The following is a 19,420-nucleotide window of genomic DNA, read 5'->3' on the forward strand; positions in this document are numbered from 1 at the left end:
CACACAGCTACACACACAATTACACACACAGGAACACACACAGTTACACACACAGGAACACAGCTACACACACAGTAACACACACAGCACACAGCTACACACACAGTAACACAGTAACACACAGTAACACACAGTTACACACACAGTTACACACACAGTTACACACAGTAACTCACAGTTACACACACAGTTACACACACAGTAACACACAGTTACACACACAGTTACACACACAGTAACACACAGTTACACACACAGCTACACACAGTTACACACAGGTACACACAGCTACACTCACAGTTACACACAGTTACACACAGCTACACTCACAGTTACACACACAGTTACACACACATAGCTACACACATTGTAACAAACACACAGCTACACACACAGTTACACACACAGCTACACGCATAGTAGCAAACACACAGCTACACACACAGCTACACACACAGTTACACACACAGTTACACACACGGTAACACACAGTTACATGCAGCTATTCACACAGTAATACACAGTTACACACACAGCTACACACAGTAACAAACACACAGCTACAGACACAGTAACACACAGCTACACACACAGTAACACACAGTTACACACAGTTACACAGACAGTAACACACACAGCTACACACAGTAATAAACACACATCTACACACACAGTTACACACAGTAACACACAGTTACACACACAGTAACACACACAGTTACAGACACAGTTACACACACAGTAACACACAGTTACACACACAGTTACACACACAGTAACACACATAGTTACACACAGTTACACACAGCTAAACTCACAGTTACACACAGTTACACACAGTTACACACACAGTAACACACACAGCTACACACACATTAATAAACACACAGCTACACACACAGTTACACACAGTAACACACAGTTACACACACAGTAACACATAGTTACACACACAGTCACACACACAGTAACACACAGTTACACACAGTAACACACAGTTACACACACAGTAACACACATAGTTACACACAGTTACACACAGCTAAACTCACAGTTACACACAGCTACACACACAGTTACACACACAGTTACACACAGCTACACACACAGTTACACACACAGCTACACACATAGTTACACACACAGTAACACACAGTAACACACAGTAACACACAGTTACACACACAGTTACACACATAGTAACACACACAGCTACACACACAGTAATAAACACACAGCTACACACACAGTAACACACAGTTACACACACAGTAACACACAGTTACACACAGTTACACACAGCTAAACTCACAGTTACACACAGTTACACACAGCTACACACACAGTTACACACACAGCTACACACATTGCTACACACAGTAACAAATACACAGCTACACACATAGTTACACACAGTAACACACAGTTACACACACAGTTACACACACAGCTACACACACAGTAACAAACACACAGCTACAGACACAGTAACACACAGCTACACACACAGTAACACACACAGTAACACACAGTAACACACAGTTTCACACAGCTATTCACACAGTAACACACAGTTACACACACAGCTACACACACAGCTACACACACAGTTACAGACACAGCTACACACACAGCTACACACACAGTTACACACACAGTTACACACAGTTACACAAAGTTACACACACAGCTAAACACACAGTAACAAACACACAGCTACACACACAGTTACACACACAGCTACACACACAGTTACACACACAGCTACACACACAGTTACACACACAGCTACACACATAGTTACACACAGTAACACACACAGTTACACACACAGCTACACACACAGTTACACACACAGCTACACAGTAACACACAGTTACACACAGTTACATACACAGTAACACACAGTTACACACACAGCTACACACACAGTTACACACACAGCTACACAGTAACACACAGTTACACACAGTTACATACACAGTAACACACAGTAACACACACAGTAACACACAGTTACACACACAGCTACACACATAGTTACACACAGTTACACACACAGCTACACACACAGTTACACACACTGTTACAAACACAGCTACACACACAGTTACAGACACAGTTACACACACAGTTACACTCACAGTTACACACAGTTACACAAAGTTACACACACAGCTACACACACAGCCAGACACAGAGCTACACACAGTAACACACACAGCTACACATACAGTTACACACATAGCTACACACACAGTTGCACACACAGTTACACACACAGCTACACACATAGTTACACACAGTTACACACACAGTTACACACACAGCTACACACACAGTTACACTCACAGTTACACACAGTTACACACACAGCTACACACACAGTTACACACACAGCTACACACACAGTTACACACACAGTTACACACACAGCTACACACAGTTACACACAGTTACACACACAGTAACACACACAGCTACACACACAGTAATAAACACAGTTACACACACAGCTACACTTAGTTACACACACAGTTACACATACAGCTACACACACAGTAACAAACACACAGCTACAGACACAGTAACACACAGCTACACACACAGTAACACACACAGTAACACACAGTAACACACAGTTTCACACAGCTATTCACACAGTAACACACAGTTACACACACAGCTACACACACAGCTACACACACAGTTACAGACACAGTAACACACACAGCTACACACACAGTTACACACACAGTTACACACACAGCTACACACACAGTAACAAACACACAGCTACACACACAGTAACACACAGTTACACACACAGCTACACACACAGTTACACACACAGCTACACACACAGTTACACACACAGCTACACACATAGTTACACACAGTAACACACACAGTTACACACACAGCTACACACACAGTTACACACACAGCTACACAGTAACACACAGTTACACACAGTTACATACACAGTAACACACAGTAACACACACAGTAACACACAGTTACACACACAGCTACACACATAGTTACACACAGTTACACACACAGCTACACACACAGTTACACACACTGTTACAAACACAGCTACACACACAGTTACAGACACAGCTACACACACAGTTACACTCACAGTTACACACAGTTACACAAAGTTACACACACAGCTACACACACAGCCAGACACAGAGCTACACACAGTAACACACACAGCTACACATACAGTTACACACATAGCTACACACACAGTTGCACACACAGTTACACACACAGCTACACACATAGTTACACACAGTTACACACACAGTTACACACACAGCTACACACACAGTTACACTCACAGTTACACACAGTTACACACACAGCTACACACACAGTTACACTCACAGTTACACACAGTTACACACACAGCTACACACACAGTTACACACACAGTTACACACACAGCTACACACAGTTGCACACAGTTACACACACAGTAACACACACAGCTACACACACAGTAATAAACACAGTTACACACACAGCTACACTTAGTTACACACACAGTTACACACACAGCTACACACACAGTAACAAACACACAGCTACAGACACAGTAACACACAGCTACACACACAGTAACACACACAGTAACACACAGTTTCACACAGCTACACACACAGCTACACACACAGTTACAGACACAGTAACACACACAGCTACACACACAGTTACACACAGAGCTACACACAGTAACACACACAGTTACACACACAGTTACACACACAGCTACACACACAGTAACACACACAGTAACACACAGTTACACACACAGCTACACACATAGTTACACACAGTTACACACACAGCTACACACACAGTTACACACACTGTTACAAACACAGCTACACACACAGTTACAGACACAGCTACACACACAGTTACACTCACAGTTACACACAGTTACACAAAGTTACACACACAGCTACACACACAGCCAGACACAGAGCTACACACAGTAACACACACAGCTACACATACAGTTACACACATAGCTACACACACAGTTGCACACACAGTTACACACACAGCTACACACATAGTTACACACAGTTACACACACAGTTACACACACAGCTACACACACAGTTACACTCACAGTTACACACAGTTACAGACACAGCTACACACACAGTTACACTCACAGTTACACACAGTTACACAAAGTTACACACACAGCTACACACACAGCCAGACACAGAGCTACACACAGTAACACACACAGCTACACATACAGTTACACACATAGCTACACACACAGTTGCACACACAGTTACACACACAGCTACACACATAGTTACACACAGTTACACACACAGTTACACACACAGCTACACACACAGTTACACTCACAGTTACACACAGTTACACACACAGCTACACACACAGTTACACTCACAGTTACACACAGTTACACACACAGCTACACACACAGTTACACACACAGTTACACACACAGCTACACACAGTTGCACACAGTTACACACACAGTAACACACACAGCTACACACACAGTAATAAACACAGTTACACACACAGCTACACTTAGTTACACACACAGTTACACACACAGCTACACACACAGTAACAAACACACAGCTACAGACACAGTAACACACAGCTACACACACAGTAACACACACAGTAACACACAGTTTCACACAGCTACACACACAGCTACACACACAGTTACAGACACAGTAACACACACAGCTACACACACAGTTACACACAGAGCTACACACAGTAACACACACAGTTACACACACAGTTACACACACAGCTACACACACAGTTACACACACAGCTACACACACAGTTACACACACAGCTACACACAGTTACACACAGTTACACACACAGTAACACACACAGCTACACACACAGTAATAAACACAGTTACACACACAGTTACACAAACAGTTACACACACAGTAACACACACAGTAACAAACACACAGCTACACACAGCAACACACAGTTACACACACAATAACACACAGTTACACACACAGTAACACACAGTTACACACAGTTGCACACACAGTAACACACAGTAACACACAGTTACACACACAGCTACACACACAGCTACACACACAGTTACAGACACAGTAACACACACAGCTACACACACAGTTACACACACAGTTACACACACAGCTACACACACAGTAACAAACACACAGCTACACACACAGTAACACACAGTTACACACACAATAACACACAGTTACACACACAGTTACACACACAGCTACACACACAGTAACAAACACACAGCTACAGACACAGTAACACACAGTTACACACAGTTGCACGCACAGTAACACACAGTAACACACAGTTACACACACAGTAACACACAGTTACACAAACAGTTACACACACAGTAACACACAGTTACACAAACAGTTACACACACAGCTACACACACAGTAACAAACACACAGCTACACACAGCAACACACAGTTACACACACAATAACACACAGTTACACACACAGTAACACACAGTTACACACAGTTGCACACACAGTAACACACAGTTGCACACACAGTTGCACACAGTAACACACAGTTACACACACAGTAACACACACAGCTAAACACACAGTAACAAACACACAGCTACACACACAGTTACACACACAGCTACACACACAGTTACACACAGTTACACACACAGCTACACACACAGTTACACACACAGCTACACACATAGTTACACACAGTAACACACACAGTTACACACACAGCTACACAGTAACACACAGTTACACACAGTTACATACACAGTAACACACAGTAACACACACAGTAACACACAGTTACACACACAGCTACACACACAGTTACACACACAGCTACACACACAGTTACACTCACAGTTACACACAGTTACACACAGCTACACACACAGTTACACACACAGCCACACACAGTTACACACACTGTTACAAACACAGCTACACACACAGTTACAGACACAGCTACACACACAGTTACACTCACAGTTACACACAGTTACACAAAGTTACACACACAGCTACACACACAGCCAGACACAGAGCTACACACAGTAACACACACAGCTACACATACAGTTACACACATAGCTACACACATAGTTGCACACACAGTTACACACACAGCTACACACATAGTTACACACAGTTACACACACAGTTACACACACAGCTACACACACAGTTACACTCACAGTTACACACAGTTACACACAGCTACACACACAGTTACACACACAGCCACACACAGTTACACACACTGTTACAAACACAGCTACACACACAGTTACAGACACAGCTACACACACAGTTACACTAACAGTTACACACAGTTACACAAAGTTACACACACAGCTACACACACAGCCAGACACAGAGCTACACACAGTAACACACACAGCTACACATACAGTTACACACATAGCTACACACATAGTTGCACACACAGTTACACACACAGCTACACACATAGTTACACATAGTTACACACACAGTTACACACAGTTACACACACAGTAACACACACAGCTACACACACAGTTACACTCACAGTTACACTCACAGTTACACACACAGCTACACACACAGTTACACACACAGCTACACACACAGTTACACACACAGTTACACACACAGCTACACTCACAGTTACACTCACAGTTACACACAGTTACACACACAGCTACACACACAGTTACACACACACAGTTACACACACAGTTACACACACAGCTACACACACAGTTACACACACAGTTACACTCACAGTTACACACAGCTATACACACAGCTACACACACAGCTATACACATAGTTACACACACAGTTACACTCACAGTTACACACAGTTAGACACACACACCTAACCCTACCTTAGCTACACACAGTAACACACTGGTTGTCGCCCTCAGAGGGATGAAGGTGATCGAGAACAGAGCGTCCAAAGACGAGGAGAAGATGGAGATCCAGGAGATGCAGCTGAAGGAGGCCAAACACATCGCAGAGGAGGCCGACCGCAAATATGAGGAGGTAACACTATACAACTCTACACAACTCTACTACACACTGATACTACACACAACTCTACACAACTCTACTACACACAACTCTACTACACACTGATACTACACACAACTCTACACAACTCTACTACACTCTGATACCACACACAACTCTACTACACACCTATACTACACACAACTCTACTACACACAACTCTACACAACTCTACTACACACTGATACTACACACAACTCTACACAACTCTACTACACACAACTCTACACAACTCTACACAACACAACTCTACTACACACAACTCTACACAACTCTACACAACTCTACTACACACAACTCTACTACACACAATTCTACAACACACAACTCTACACAACTCTACTACACACTGATACTACACACAACTCTACACAACTCTACACAACACAACTTTACACAACTCTACTAAACACAACTCTACACAACTCTACTACACACTGATACCACACAGAACTCTACACAACTCTACTACACACAACTCTACACAACTCTACTACACACTGTTGGGCCTCAGCCATGTGCATGGGACAAAGGACTCAGGCCTGTATCACAGTTCTCAAGCCGACTAGAGTATTTTGGAGGGAACTGAACAAAGGGGTCTTAGCCCAGCAACCCCCCAACAGAAACCAACGAATAGGTGTGAAAAGTGGGGGGGTGTCTGAATTCTCTATCCTCATTGGAGGAGGCCTGGAGGAGCTCCAGTCTTTAAAAGCAATCGCCAGGCATTGCTTCCTTCTCTTACATACAACCCCAACAACACAACTCTACACAACTCTACTACACACAGTGTTGTGCCTGATGGCTTTAACGAGCTTCACTGATTGGCTCATATTTCAGACGGAGAACTTAGCGGACACTATTAGCCTCAATGCTAACAGCTGTGAGTGTGTAGTGTGTGTAGTTGATTGTGTGTAAGTGTGTACTTTGTTTCGAAACGTGACATGATGTGGTGTGAGTTTTGATCAAAGTGTGTGTGTGTGTGTGTGTGTGTGTGTGTAGGTGGCTCGTAAGCTGGTCATCCTGGAGGGGGATCTCGAGCGTTCAGAGGAGCGAGCTGAGGTGGCAGAGGCGTAAGTTTACACACCTGTCACCTGACACTCTGCATGAAGTCACAGTGCAGGTCATGTGATCTGTGGCTGTATCTGAATTACCAAGTACCTCTTCAGTCTGTCAGTAGTCAGTACCTACTATCTGCTGTATACTGTTTAGTACCTACTATCTGCTGTTTACTGTTTAGTACCTACTATCTGCTGTTTACTGTTCAGTATCTACTATCTGCTGTTTACTGTTTAGTAGGCAGATATTTTTTCCTACTTCGTCTGATTCATTCAGTAAGGTTTACGTTTCCCGAATCGGCTGCATCCACCCATTTTTTTTTGTTTTTTTTGTTTATCTGTATTCAAGAAGAGTAATGCTCATATACAGTCAAGTAAACAAAAAACAACATCACAATGTAAATCAAGTAAAAGATTAAATAACTAAATAACATACAGTACATAAAGAACAAATGAAAGACAGTAATATACAGAATATAAAATAAACCAATAAAGACACATTTAAATAGTGAAATCATTTTTTAAATAGTGAAATCATTATTTAAATAGTGAAATCATTATTTAAATAGAGGGGGAAAGGTTTTATAATAATGCAGATATTTTTGTTTTATTTTCTGTTGTTAATTTAAAGTAGTGATTTCAGTCGGGACTTTAACTCTAGATTAAAAATTGATTCAATTAATCCACGCTCGTTTGTTTTGATTTGGAGGCGGACGTGAAGTCACGATTTACGTTTAATTTCGCACAGCATTGTGGGTAAAATACAATTAATTTCCTGAAAGGACGCATCCGATCCATACTGCATGAAACCAGGAAGTTAGTATGCATACTGAAATGTTCAGTATACTGAGGTGGACCCAAAAAATGACCACTGAATGACCACGAGGGTTCAGTGTACTGAAAAGTACTGACAACTGAACTGTGAATATTCAGAAAGGGTCAATGTCACAGTGCAGGTCATGTGATCACACCTGTCACCTGTCCACACACACACACACACACACACACACACACATACAGCTTATTGTTTGTTGTGTCCTGGCTGCCCCCCCCCCCCCCCCCTCACTCACTAACCCCCCCGCAGGAGGGTGATGGATCTAGAGGAGGAGCTCAGACTGATGGACCAAAATATGAAGTCCATGATGAGCGGAGAGGAACAGGTACTGATCCTGATCCTGATTGAGTCCTGTTTCTAAACCTGATCTGATCTGATCCTAATTCTAAATCTGATCCTGATCCTGATTCTAAACCTGACCCTGAATTGTTCTGATCCTGGTTCTAGACCTGATCCTGATTCTAAATCTGATCCTGATCCTGATTCTAAACCTGACCCTGAATTGTTCTGATCCTGGTTCTAGACCTGATCCTGATTCTAAATCTGATCCTGATCCTGATTCTAAACCTGATCCTGATCGTTATTCTAAACCTGATCCTGATCCTGATTCTAAACCTGATCCTGATTCTAAATCTGATCCTGATCGTTATTCTAAACCTGATCCTGATTCTAACCTGATCCTGATCGTTATTCTAAACCTATTCCTGATCGTTATTCTAAACCTATTCCTGATTCTAAACCTGATCCTGATCCTGATTCTAAACCTGATCCTGATTCTAAACCTGATCCTGAGTCTAAATCTGATCCTGATCGTTATTCTAAACCTGATCCTGATTCTAAACCTGATCGTCATTCTAAATCTGATCCTGATCGTTATTCTAAACCTGATCCTGATTCTAAACCTGATCCTGATCGTTATTCTAAACCTGATCCTGATTCTAAACCTGATCCTGAGTCTAAATCTGATCCTGATCGTTATTCTAAACCTGATCCTGATTCTAAACCTGATCCTGATTCTAAATCTGATCCTGACCGTTATTCTAAACCTGATCCTGATTCTAAACCTGATCCTGATCGTTATTTTAAACCTGATCCTGATCCTGATTCTAAACCTGATCCTGAGTCTAAATCTGATCCTGATCGTTATTCTAAACCTGATCCTGATTCTAAACCTGATCCTGATCCTGATCCTAAACCTGATCGTTATTCTAAACCTGATCCTGATTCTAAACCTGATCCTGATCGTTATTCTAAACCTGATCCTGATTCTAAACCTGATCCTGATCGTTATTCTAAACCTGATCCTGATTCTAAACCTGATCCTGATTCTAAACCTAATCCTGATTCTAAACCTGATCCTGAGTCTAAACCTAATCCTGATTCTAAACCTGATCCTGAGCGTTATTCTAAACCTGATCCTGAATTGTTCTGCTCCTGATCCTCATCAGATATTTCTGAGGGGTGATACTGCTGACACCCTCTGCTCCTCCTCATACTCCAACTGATCACACCTTTCTAACACCATCACCATGACAACCCTGTTTTAAGGTGTCACACTCTCAGCTGGTCCTGGACTATGAAGCAGGATTTGGGGTTAGAGGTCACTTCAGGGTTAACTCTGGGTTTTCAGTCCTTAGAAGGTCGTTCCCTTCTTACCTGAGTATATCGCCATGGTAACCTATGCTACACACCTCACCTGCTCCAGGTTATGTTGGAGATAAGAGGTCAACCTGTGGAAGTCTCCACCCACTGACCAATCAGATCTTTTGATGGTGGAGGCGATGGAGAGGGGGGCACATGAGAGAGTCAGAGACACACATCCAGTTATCTTCAAGCTAACGATGGGACTGAAATATAATCATCTGTGTTTTAAACCTCTTTATATGATTAATACAGTTTGTTAGAGATGATGGGGCGGCTGTGGCTCAGTTGGTAGAGTTGTTGCCTCTCAACCAAAAGGTTGAGGGTTCAATCACCAGTTGAGCAACATGTCCGATGTGTCCTTGGGCAAGACACTTAACCCTGCATTCCTCCTGCTTCTTCAGTGGTGGTGTATGATTGGATTAATGATGTTCTTACTTTCTGATGTCACTTTGGATAAAAGCATCTGCTGAGTGAAATGTAACATTGTAACATGATGACAGGACACTCAGTCATGATTGTGATATGAAGCTAGCTCCACCCCTTCTATGTGAACATGCTCTCTGAAACTCGAGAGTTTAACGGTCTGCTGAAACACATTTATTAAATATATGATGTGATATGTTTCTGTGACCCCTGACCCCTGACCGCTGACCGCTGACCCCCCCCTCTGATCAGGTGAGTCAAAAACATGTTTAGGGTTTGATCCTCTGTCCTTAGTTTCATCTCTTCTTCTTTGTTCTTCCTCCTGCTCTTCCTCCTCTTCCTCTTCTTCTTTGTTCTTCCTCTTCCTCCTCCTCTTCCTCCTCTTCCTCTTCTTCTTTGTTCTTCCTCTTCCTCCTGTTCCTCTTCTTCTTTGTTCTTCCTCCTGCTCTTCCTCCTCTTCCTCTTCTTCTTTGTTCTTCCTCTTCCTCCTGCTCTTCCTCCTCTTCCTCTTCTTCTTTGTTCTTCCTCTTCCTCCTCTTCCTCTTCTTCTTTGTTCTTCCTCTTTCTCCTCCTCCTCTCCTCCTCCTCCTCTCCTCCTCCTCCTCCTCTCCTCCTCCTCCTCTTCCTCCTCCTCTTCCTCCTCTCCTCCTCTCCTCCTCCTCCTCTTCCTCCTCCTCTTCCTCCTCTCCTCCTCTTTCTCCTCCTCCTCTTCCTCCTCTTCCTCTTCCTCCTCTTCCTCCTCTCCTCCTCTTCCTCCTCTTCCTCCTCTCCTCCTCTTTCTCCTCCTCTTCCTCTTCCTCCTCCTCCTCACGTTCAGTAAATCAGGTGATCTAGAGGAGGAGCTAAAAAATGTCACCAACAACCTGAAGTCTCTGGAGGCTCAGGCTGAGAAGGTAAAGTATGAGCTGATGATACAGAGAGCAGTACAGTGTGTGTGTGTGTGTGTGTGTGTGTGTGTGTGTGTGTGTGTGTGTGTGTGTGTGTGTGTGTGTGTGTGTGTGTGTGTGTGTGTGTGTGTGTGTGTGTGTGTGTGTGTGTGTGTGTGTGTCTCTCTCTCTGTGTCTCTGTGTGTGTGTCTCTGTGTGTGTGTGTGTGTGTGTGTGTGTGCGTGTGTTCACCTGTGTGTGTGTGTGTGTGTGTGTGCGATCTTGTAAACAATCAGTGGAGTTATTGTAAACAAAGATCTACATCTTCTGTTTTAATGTAAATGTCAAATTATGAAATTATTGTTTCAACATGTTAAATGTGATTGGACATGTTTAACGTGTTTAACGTGTTTAACGTGTTTAACGTGTTTAACGTGTTTAACGTGTGCTCTTTCTGTTTCAGTATTCTCAAAAGGAGGACAAATATGAAGAAGAAATCAAAGTTCTCACAGACAAACTGAAAGAGGTCACTCTCACTCTCACTGTACAACACTGACCCCTACAGGCCTGATGATGTACTGCAGTCTGTGTCATGATTCATATTAAATCAGTGTGTGTGTGTGTGTGTGTCTGTCTGTATGTGTGTGTGTGTGTGGTGTGTGTGTGTGTGTGTCTGTGTGTGTGTGTGTGTGTGTGTGTCTGTGTGTGTGTGTCTGTCTGTGTGTGTCTGTCTGTGTGTGTCTGTGTGTGTGTGTGTGTGTCTGTCTGTGTGTGTCTGTGTGTGTGTGTGTGTGTGTGTGTCTGTCTGTGTGTGTCTGTGTGTGTGTGGGGTGTGTGTGTGTGTGTGTGTGTGTGTGTGTGTGTGTGTCTGTCTGTGTGTGTGTGTGTCTGTGTGTGTCTGTCTGTATGTGTGTGTGTGTGTGTGTGTGTGTTTCAGGCTGAGACCCGTGCAGAGTTTGCAGAGCGATCTGTGGCCAAACTAGAGAAGACCATCGACGACCTTGAAGGTATTTATCATCAGCATTCTGAACCAATAGGAGCGTAGTCAGCTCGGTACTCTGCAGTAGGATGTTCCGTTTCCATGGTAACTTCAGGGTTAGCTGAGGATAACTAAAGGTTACTAAAGGTCACAAGAGAGAACTGAAGGTTACTAAAGGTCACTAGATATAACTAAAGGTTACTAAAGGTCACTAGATATAACTAAAGGTTACTGAAGGTCACTAGACATAACTAAATGTTACTAAAGGTCACTAGACATAAATAAAGGTCACTAGACATAACTAAATGTTACTAAAGGTCACTTGACATAAATAAAGGTCACTAGACATAAATAAAGGTTACTAGACATAAATAAAGGCCACTAGACATAAATAAAGGTTACTAAAGGTCACTAGACATAAATAAAGGTCACTAGACATAAATAAAGGTCACTAGACATAAATAAAGGCCACTAGACATAAATAAAGGTTACTAAAGGTCACTAGACATAAATAAAGGTCACTAGACATAACTAAATGTTACTAAAGGTCACTAGACATAAATAAAGGTCACTAGACATAACTAAATGTTACTAAAGGTCACTAGACATAAATAAAGGTCACTAGACATAAATAAAGGCCACTAGACATAACTAAATGTTACTAAAGGTCACTAGACATAAATAAAGGTCACTAGACATAACTAAATGTTACTAAAGGTCACTAGACATAAATAAAGGTCACTAGACATAAATAAAGGTTACTAGACATAAATAAAGGCCACTAGACATAAATAAAGGTTACTAAAGGTCACTAGACATAAATAAAGGTCACTAGACATAACTAAATGTTACTAAAGGTCACTAGACATAAATAAAGGTCACTAGACATAAATAAAGGTTACTAGACATAAATAAAGGCCACTAGACATAAATAAAGGTTACTAGACATAAATAAAGGCCACTAGACATAAATAAAGGTTACTAAAGGTTACTAGACATAAATAAAGGTCACTAGACATAAATAAAGGTCACTAGACATAAATAAAGGCCACTAGACATAACTAAATGTTACTAAAGGTCACTAGACATAAATAAAGGCCACTAGACATAACTAAATGTTACTAAAGGTCACTTGACATAAATAAAGGTTACTAAAGGTCACTAGACATAAATAAAGGTCACTAGACATAAATAAAGGTTACTAAAGGTCACTAGACATAAATAAAGGTCACTAGACATAAATAAAGGTTACTAGACATAAATAAAGGTAACTAAAGGTCACTAGACATAAATAAAGGTCACTAGACATAAATAAAGGTTACTAAAGGTCACTAGACATAAATAAAGGTCACTAGACATAAATAAAGGTTACTAAAGGTCATTAGACATAAATAAAGGTCACTAGACATAAATAAAGGTAACTAAAGGTCACTAGACATAACTAAAGGTAACTAAAGGTCACTAGACATAAATAAAGGTAACTAAAGGTCACTAGACATAACTAAAGGTAACTAAAGGTCACTAGACATAACTAAAGGTTACAGAGATAATAAGAGATAATTAGAGATAACCTGTGTATGTCGAACTCTTCGTACTTCAGGCCTCAGGTGTGTCTCTCTGCTCCTCACAGCTGACACCTTGAATCAACCCTAGATCATTGGGGGGGGTGGGGGGGTGTCCAGAATAGTCTGGCTGATGAACGTCATCAATCAAACATCCCATCACAAACATCCTTCACCTTTAAAAGTCCTGTTTTTACCTAATTTCACCTTTCTGTTTCCTGTGTGTGTGTGTGTGTGTGTGTGTAGATGAGGTGTATGCTCAGAAGCTGAAGGGTAAAGCTCTCAGTGAGGAGCTCGATCTCGCCCTGAACGACATGACCACCCTGTAGTTTTCACCCACTTCCTGTCTACACCTGCTGATTTCCTGTCCAAAACTGCTGACTTCCTGTCTACACCTGCTTACTTCCTGTCTACACCTGTCCCTCCCTATGTGTCTCTGTTCACTGAGCTCAGATTCCCCTCTTCCCTGTTAGAAATCTATTAAAGCCTTTTGACCTTTTTGAATCTTCCTGTCTCTTTTCTTCTGTTGACACCCTCTACAGGCTGTTTCAGGGTACTACAGTGTAAATGAACTTATAGTTAATGTATTTATCATAGAGCCTGAACCTTTTATCTGTTGGCTGTCGATAAAAAAAGTCATCAGTGTTGATTTCTGATAAAAATAATAATAATGGTTTTTAATGGTGTGACTGTGCAGTTTGTCCAGCAGAGGGCGCTGTGACTCCTCTCAGCACTGCGTGCATCACACCTTTAATAAAAGTTTTATATTGTTTATTAAAATAGTTAACAGCTAAATGTGGTCTTCCAGAAACCTGGATCAGAACCAGACTTATGTAGAACAGACAGAAACCTGGATCAGAACCAGACTCAACCTGGATCAGAACCAGACTCATGATGAACAGACAGAAACCTGGATCAGAACCAGACTCAACCTGGATCAGAACCAGACTCATAATGAACAGACAGAAACCTGGATCGTAACCAGACTCATGTAGAACAGAAACCTGGATTAGAACCAGACTCACGTTGAACAGACAAAAACCTGGATCAGAACCAGACTCATCTAGAACAGGCAGAAACCTGGATCAGAACCAGACTCATGATGATACTTGTGTGCAGCGTTAGCAGTCTAACATTTTTTTTTTTTGAAGATTTATTTTGAGCTTTTTCGTGCCTTTAATACAGAGGATAGAGTCAGAAACCAGAGAGAGAGGACAGTGGATAGAGTCTGAAACCAGAGAGAGAGAGAGGACAGTGGATAGAGTCAGAAACCAGAGAGAGAGGACAGTGGATAGAGTCAGAAACCAGAGAGAGAGAGAGGACAGTGGATAGAGTCAGAAACCAGAGAGAGAGAGAGGACAGTGGATAGAGTCAGAAACCAGAGAGAGAGAGGACAGTGGATAGAGTCTGAAACCAGAGAGAGAGAGGACAGTGGATAGAGTCAGAAACCAGGGAGAGAGAGGACAGTGGATAGAGTCAGAAACCAGGGAGAGAGAGAGAGGACAGTGGATAGAGTCAGAAACCAGGGAGAGAGAGGACAGTGGATAGAGTCTGAAACCAGAGAGAGAGGACAGTGGATAGTCTGAAACCAGGGAGAGAGAGGACAGTGGATAGAGTCAGAAACCAGAGAGAGAGGACAGTGGATAGAGTCAGAAACCAGAGAGAGAGGACAGTGGATAGAGTCAGATAGAGTCAGAAACCAGAGAGAGAGGACAGTGGATAGAGTCAGAAACCAGAGAGAGAGAGAGAGGACAGTGGATAGAGTCAGAAACCAGAGAGAGAGAGAGAGGACAGTGGATAGAGTCTGAAACCAGAGAGAGAGAGAGGACAGTGGATAGAGTCAGAAACCAGAGAGAGAGAGGACAGTGGATAGTCAGAAACCAGAGAGAGAGAGGACAGTGGATAGTCTGAAACCAGAGAGAGAGAGGACAGTGGATAGAGTCAGAAACCAGGGAGAGAGAGGACAGTGGATAGAGTCAGAAACCAGGGAGAGAGAGAGAGGACAGTGGATAGAGTCAGAAACCAGGGAGAGAGAGGACAGTGGATAGAGTCTGAAACCAGAGAGAGAGGACAGTGGATAGTCTGAAACCAGGGAGAGAGAGGACAGTGGATAGAGTCAGAAACCAGAGAGAGAGAGGACAGTGGATAGAGTCTGAAACCAGAGAGAGAGAGAGGACAGTGGATAGAGTCTGAAACCAGAGAGAGAGAGAGGACAGTGGATAGAGTCTGAAACCAGAGAGAGAGAGGACAGTGGATAGAGTCAGAAACCAGAGAGAGAGAGGACAGTGGATAGAGTCTGAAACCAGAGAGAGAGAGAGGACAGTGGATAGAGTCTGAAACCAGAGAGAGAGAGGACAGTGGATAGAGTCTGAAACCAGAGAGAGAGAGAGGACAGTGGATAGAGTCTGAAACCAGAGAGAGAGAGAGGACAGTGGATAGAATCTGAAACCAGAGAGAGAGAGGACAGTGGATAGAGTCTGAAACCAGAGAGAGAGAGAGAGGACAGTGGATAGAGTCTGAAACCAGAGAGAGAGAGAGGACAGTGGATAGAGTCTGAAACCAGGGAGAGAGAGAGGACAGTGGATAGAATCTGAAACCAGAGAGAGAGAGGACAGTGGATAGAGTCTGAAACCAGAGAGAGAGAGAGAGGACAGTGGATAGAGTCTGAAACCAGAGAGAGAGAGAGAGGACAGTGGATAGAGTCTGAAACCAGAGAGAGAGAGAGGACAGTGGATAGAGTCTGAAACCAGGGAGAGAGAGAGGACAGTGGATAGAGTCTGAAACCAGAGAGAGAGAGGACAGTGGATAGAGTCTGAAACCAGGGAGAGAGAGGACAGTGGATAGAGTCTGAAACCAGAGAGAGAGAGGACAGTGGATAGAGTCAGAAACCAGAGAGAGAGAGAGGACAGTGGATAGAGTCGGAAACCAGGGAGAGAGAGGACAGTGGATAGAGTCAGAAACCAGGGAGAGAGAGCGGGGAATGACATGCGGAAAGGGGCCACGAGTGGAAGCGAACCCGGGCCTACCGCTCGAGACGAGACGCATCTCAATGCATGGGATTTGCGTCCTAACCATTGCGCCACCAGCGCGCCCCAGCAGTCTAACATTTTCATCTGATAAATTAGGTTTATATTCAGAGAGAAAAGATTGAAAAGTATAATCTTCATGAATCAACAAGAATATCTGTAGAACCTCACAGTAAAACTGAAACAGGTGGTGACTATAGGACTGGTTCCAGGACCAGGTCCTGTATTTAGAGTGACTATAGGACTGGTTTCAAGACTAGGTCCTGTATTTAGAGTGACTATGGGACTGGTTCCAGATCCAGGTCCTGTATTCAGAGTGACTATAGGACTGGTTTCAGAACCAGGTCCTGTATTCAGAGTGACTATAAGACTAGTTCCAGGACCAGGTCCTGTATTTAGAGTGACTATAAGCCTAGTTCCAGGACCAGGTCCTGTATTCAGAGTGACTATAAGACTAGTTCCAGGACCAGGTCCTGTATTCAGAGTGACTATAGGACTAGTTCCAGGACCAGGTCCTGTATTTAGAGTGACTATAGGACTGGTTTCAGGACCAGGTCCTGTATTTAGAGTGACTATAGGACTGGTTTCAAGACTAGGTCCTGTATTTAGAGTGACTATGGGACTGGTTCCAGATCCAGGTCCTGTATTCAGAGTGACTATAGGACTGGTTTCAGAACCAGGTCCTGTATTCAGAGTGACTATAAGACTAGTTCCAGGACCAGGTCCTGTATTCAGAGTGACTATAGGACTGGTTCCAGGACCAGGTCCTGTATTCAGAGTGACTATAGGAATGGTTTCAGGTTCAGGTCCTGTATTTAGAGTGACTATAGGACTGGTTCCAGGACCAGGTCCTGTATTCAGAGTGACTATAGGAATGGTTTCAGGACCAGGTCCTGTATTCAGAGTGACTATAGGACTGGTTTCAGGACCAGGTCCTGTATTCAGAGTAACTATAGGACTGGTTCCAGGACCAGGTCCTGTATTTAGAGTGACTAGAGAACCTGTTTCAGGACCAGGTCCTGTATTCAGAGTGACTATGGGACTCGTTTCAGGACCAGGTCCTGTATTCAGAGTGACTATAGGACTGGTTTCAGAACCAGGTCCTGTAGTCAGAGTAACTATAGGACTGGTTCCAGGACCAGGTCCTGTATTCAGAGTGACTATAGGACTGGTTTCAGAACCAGGTCCTGTATTCAGAGTGACTATAGGACTGGTTTCAAGACTAGGTCCTGTATTTAGAGTGACTATGGGACTGGTTCCAGATCCAGGTCCTGTATTCAGAGTGACTATAGGACTGGTTTCAGAACCAGGTCCTGTATTCAGAGTGACTATAAGACTAGTTCCAGGACCAGGTCCTGTATTTAGAGTGACTATAAGCCTAGTTCCAGGACCAGGTCCTGTATTCAGAGTGACTATAAGACTAGTTCCAGGACCAGGTCCTGTATTCAGAGTGACTATAGGACTAGTTCCAGGACCAGGTCCTGTATTTAGAGTGACTATGGGACTGGTTTCAGGACCAGGTCCTGTATTTAGAGTGACTATAGGACTGGTTCCAGGACCAGGTCCTGTATTCAGAGTGACTATAGGAATGGTTTCAGGTTCAGGTCCTGTATTTAGAGTGACTATAGGAATGGTTTCAGGTTCAGGTCCTGTATTTAGAGTGACTATAGGACTGGTTTCAAGACCAGGTCCTGTATTCAGAGTGACTATAGGAATGGTTTCAGGACCAGGTCCTGTATTCAGAGTGACTATAGGACTGGTTTCAGGACCAGGTCCTGTATTCAGAGTAACTATAGGACTGGTTCCAGGACCAGGTCCTGTATTTAGAGTGACTGAAGAACCCGTTTCAGGTCCAGGTCCTGTATTCAGAGTGACTATAGGACTGGTT

At 43.0% G+C, this 19,420-nt stretch overlaps 1 protein-coding gene across 2 annotated transcripts in view; it reads left to right on the forward strand.

Annotated features, from left to right (window-relative positions):
* tpm2 (tropomyosin 2 (beta)) overlaps nucleotides 1-19,420 on the forward strand; it is a 35,165-nt gene that overhangs the window by 14,222 nt on the left and 1,523 nt on the right. The window contains exons 4-9 of one of the 2 annotated variants that reach the window (XM_065965554.1): nucleotides 6,998-7,115; nucleotides 8,142-8,212; nucleotides 11,917-11,992; nucleotides 12,429-12,491; nucleotides 12,903-12,972; nucleotides 14,753-15,005. In XM_065965554.1, coding sequence (XP_065821626.1) covers nucleotides 6,998-7,115; nucleotides 8,142-8,212; nucleotides 11,917-11,992; nucleotides 12,429-12,491; nucleotides 12,903-12,972; nucleotides 14,753-14,835 — 481 coding nt within the window. In that variant the 3' untranslated portion in view covers nucleotides 14,836-15,005. Of the gene's footprint in view, nucleotides 1-6,997; nucleotides 7,116-8,141; nucleotides 8,213-11,916; nucleotides 11,993-12,428; nucleotides 12,492-12,902; nucleotides 12,973-14,752; nucleotides 15,006-19,420 lie in introns of those variants that run through there. The other variant, XM_065965555.1, reaches the window with a different exon arrangement.

This window comes from Labrus bergylta, chromosome 17 (genome assembly GCF_963930695.1).
Source record: "Labrus bergylta chromosome 17, fLabBer1.1, whole genome shotgun sequence".
NCBI lineage: Eukaryota > Metazoa > Chordata > Actinopteri > Labriformes > Labridae > Labrus > Labrus bergylta.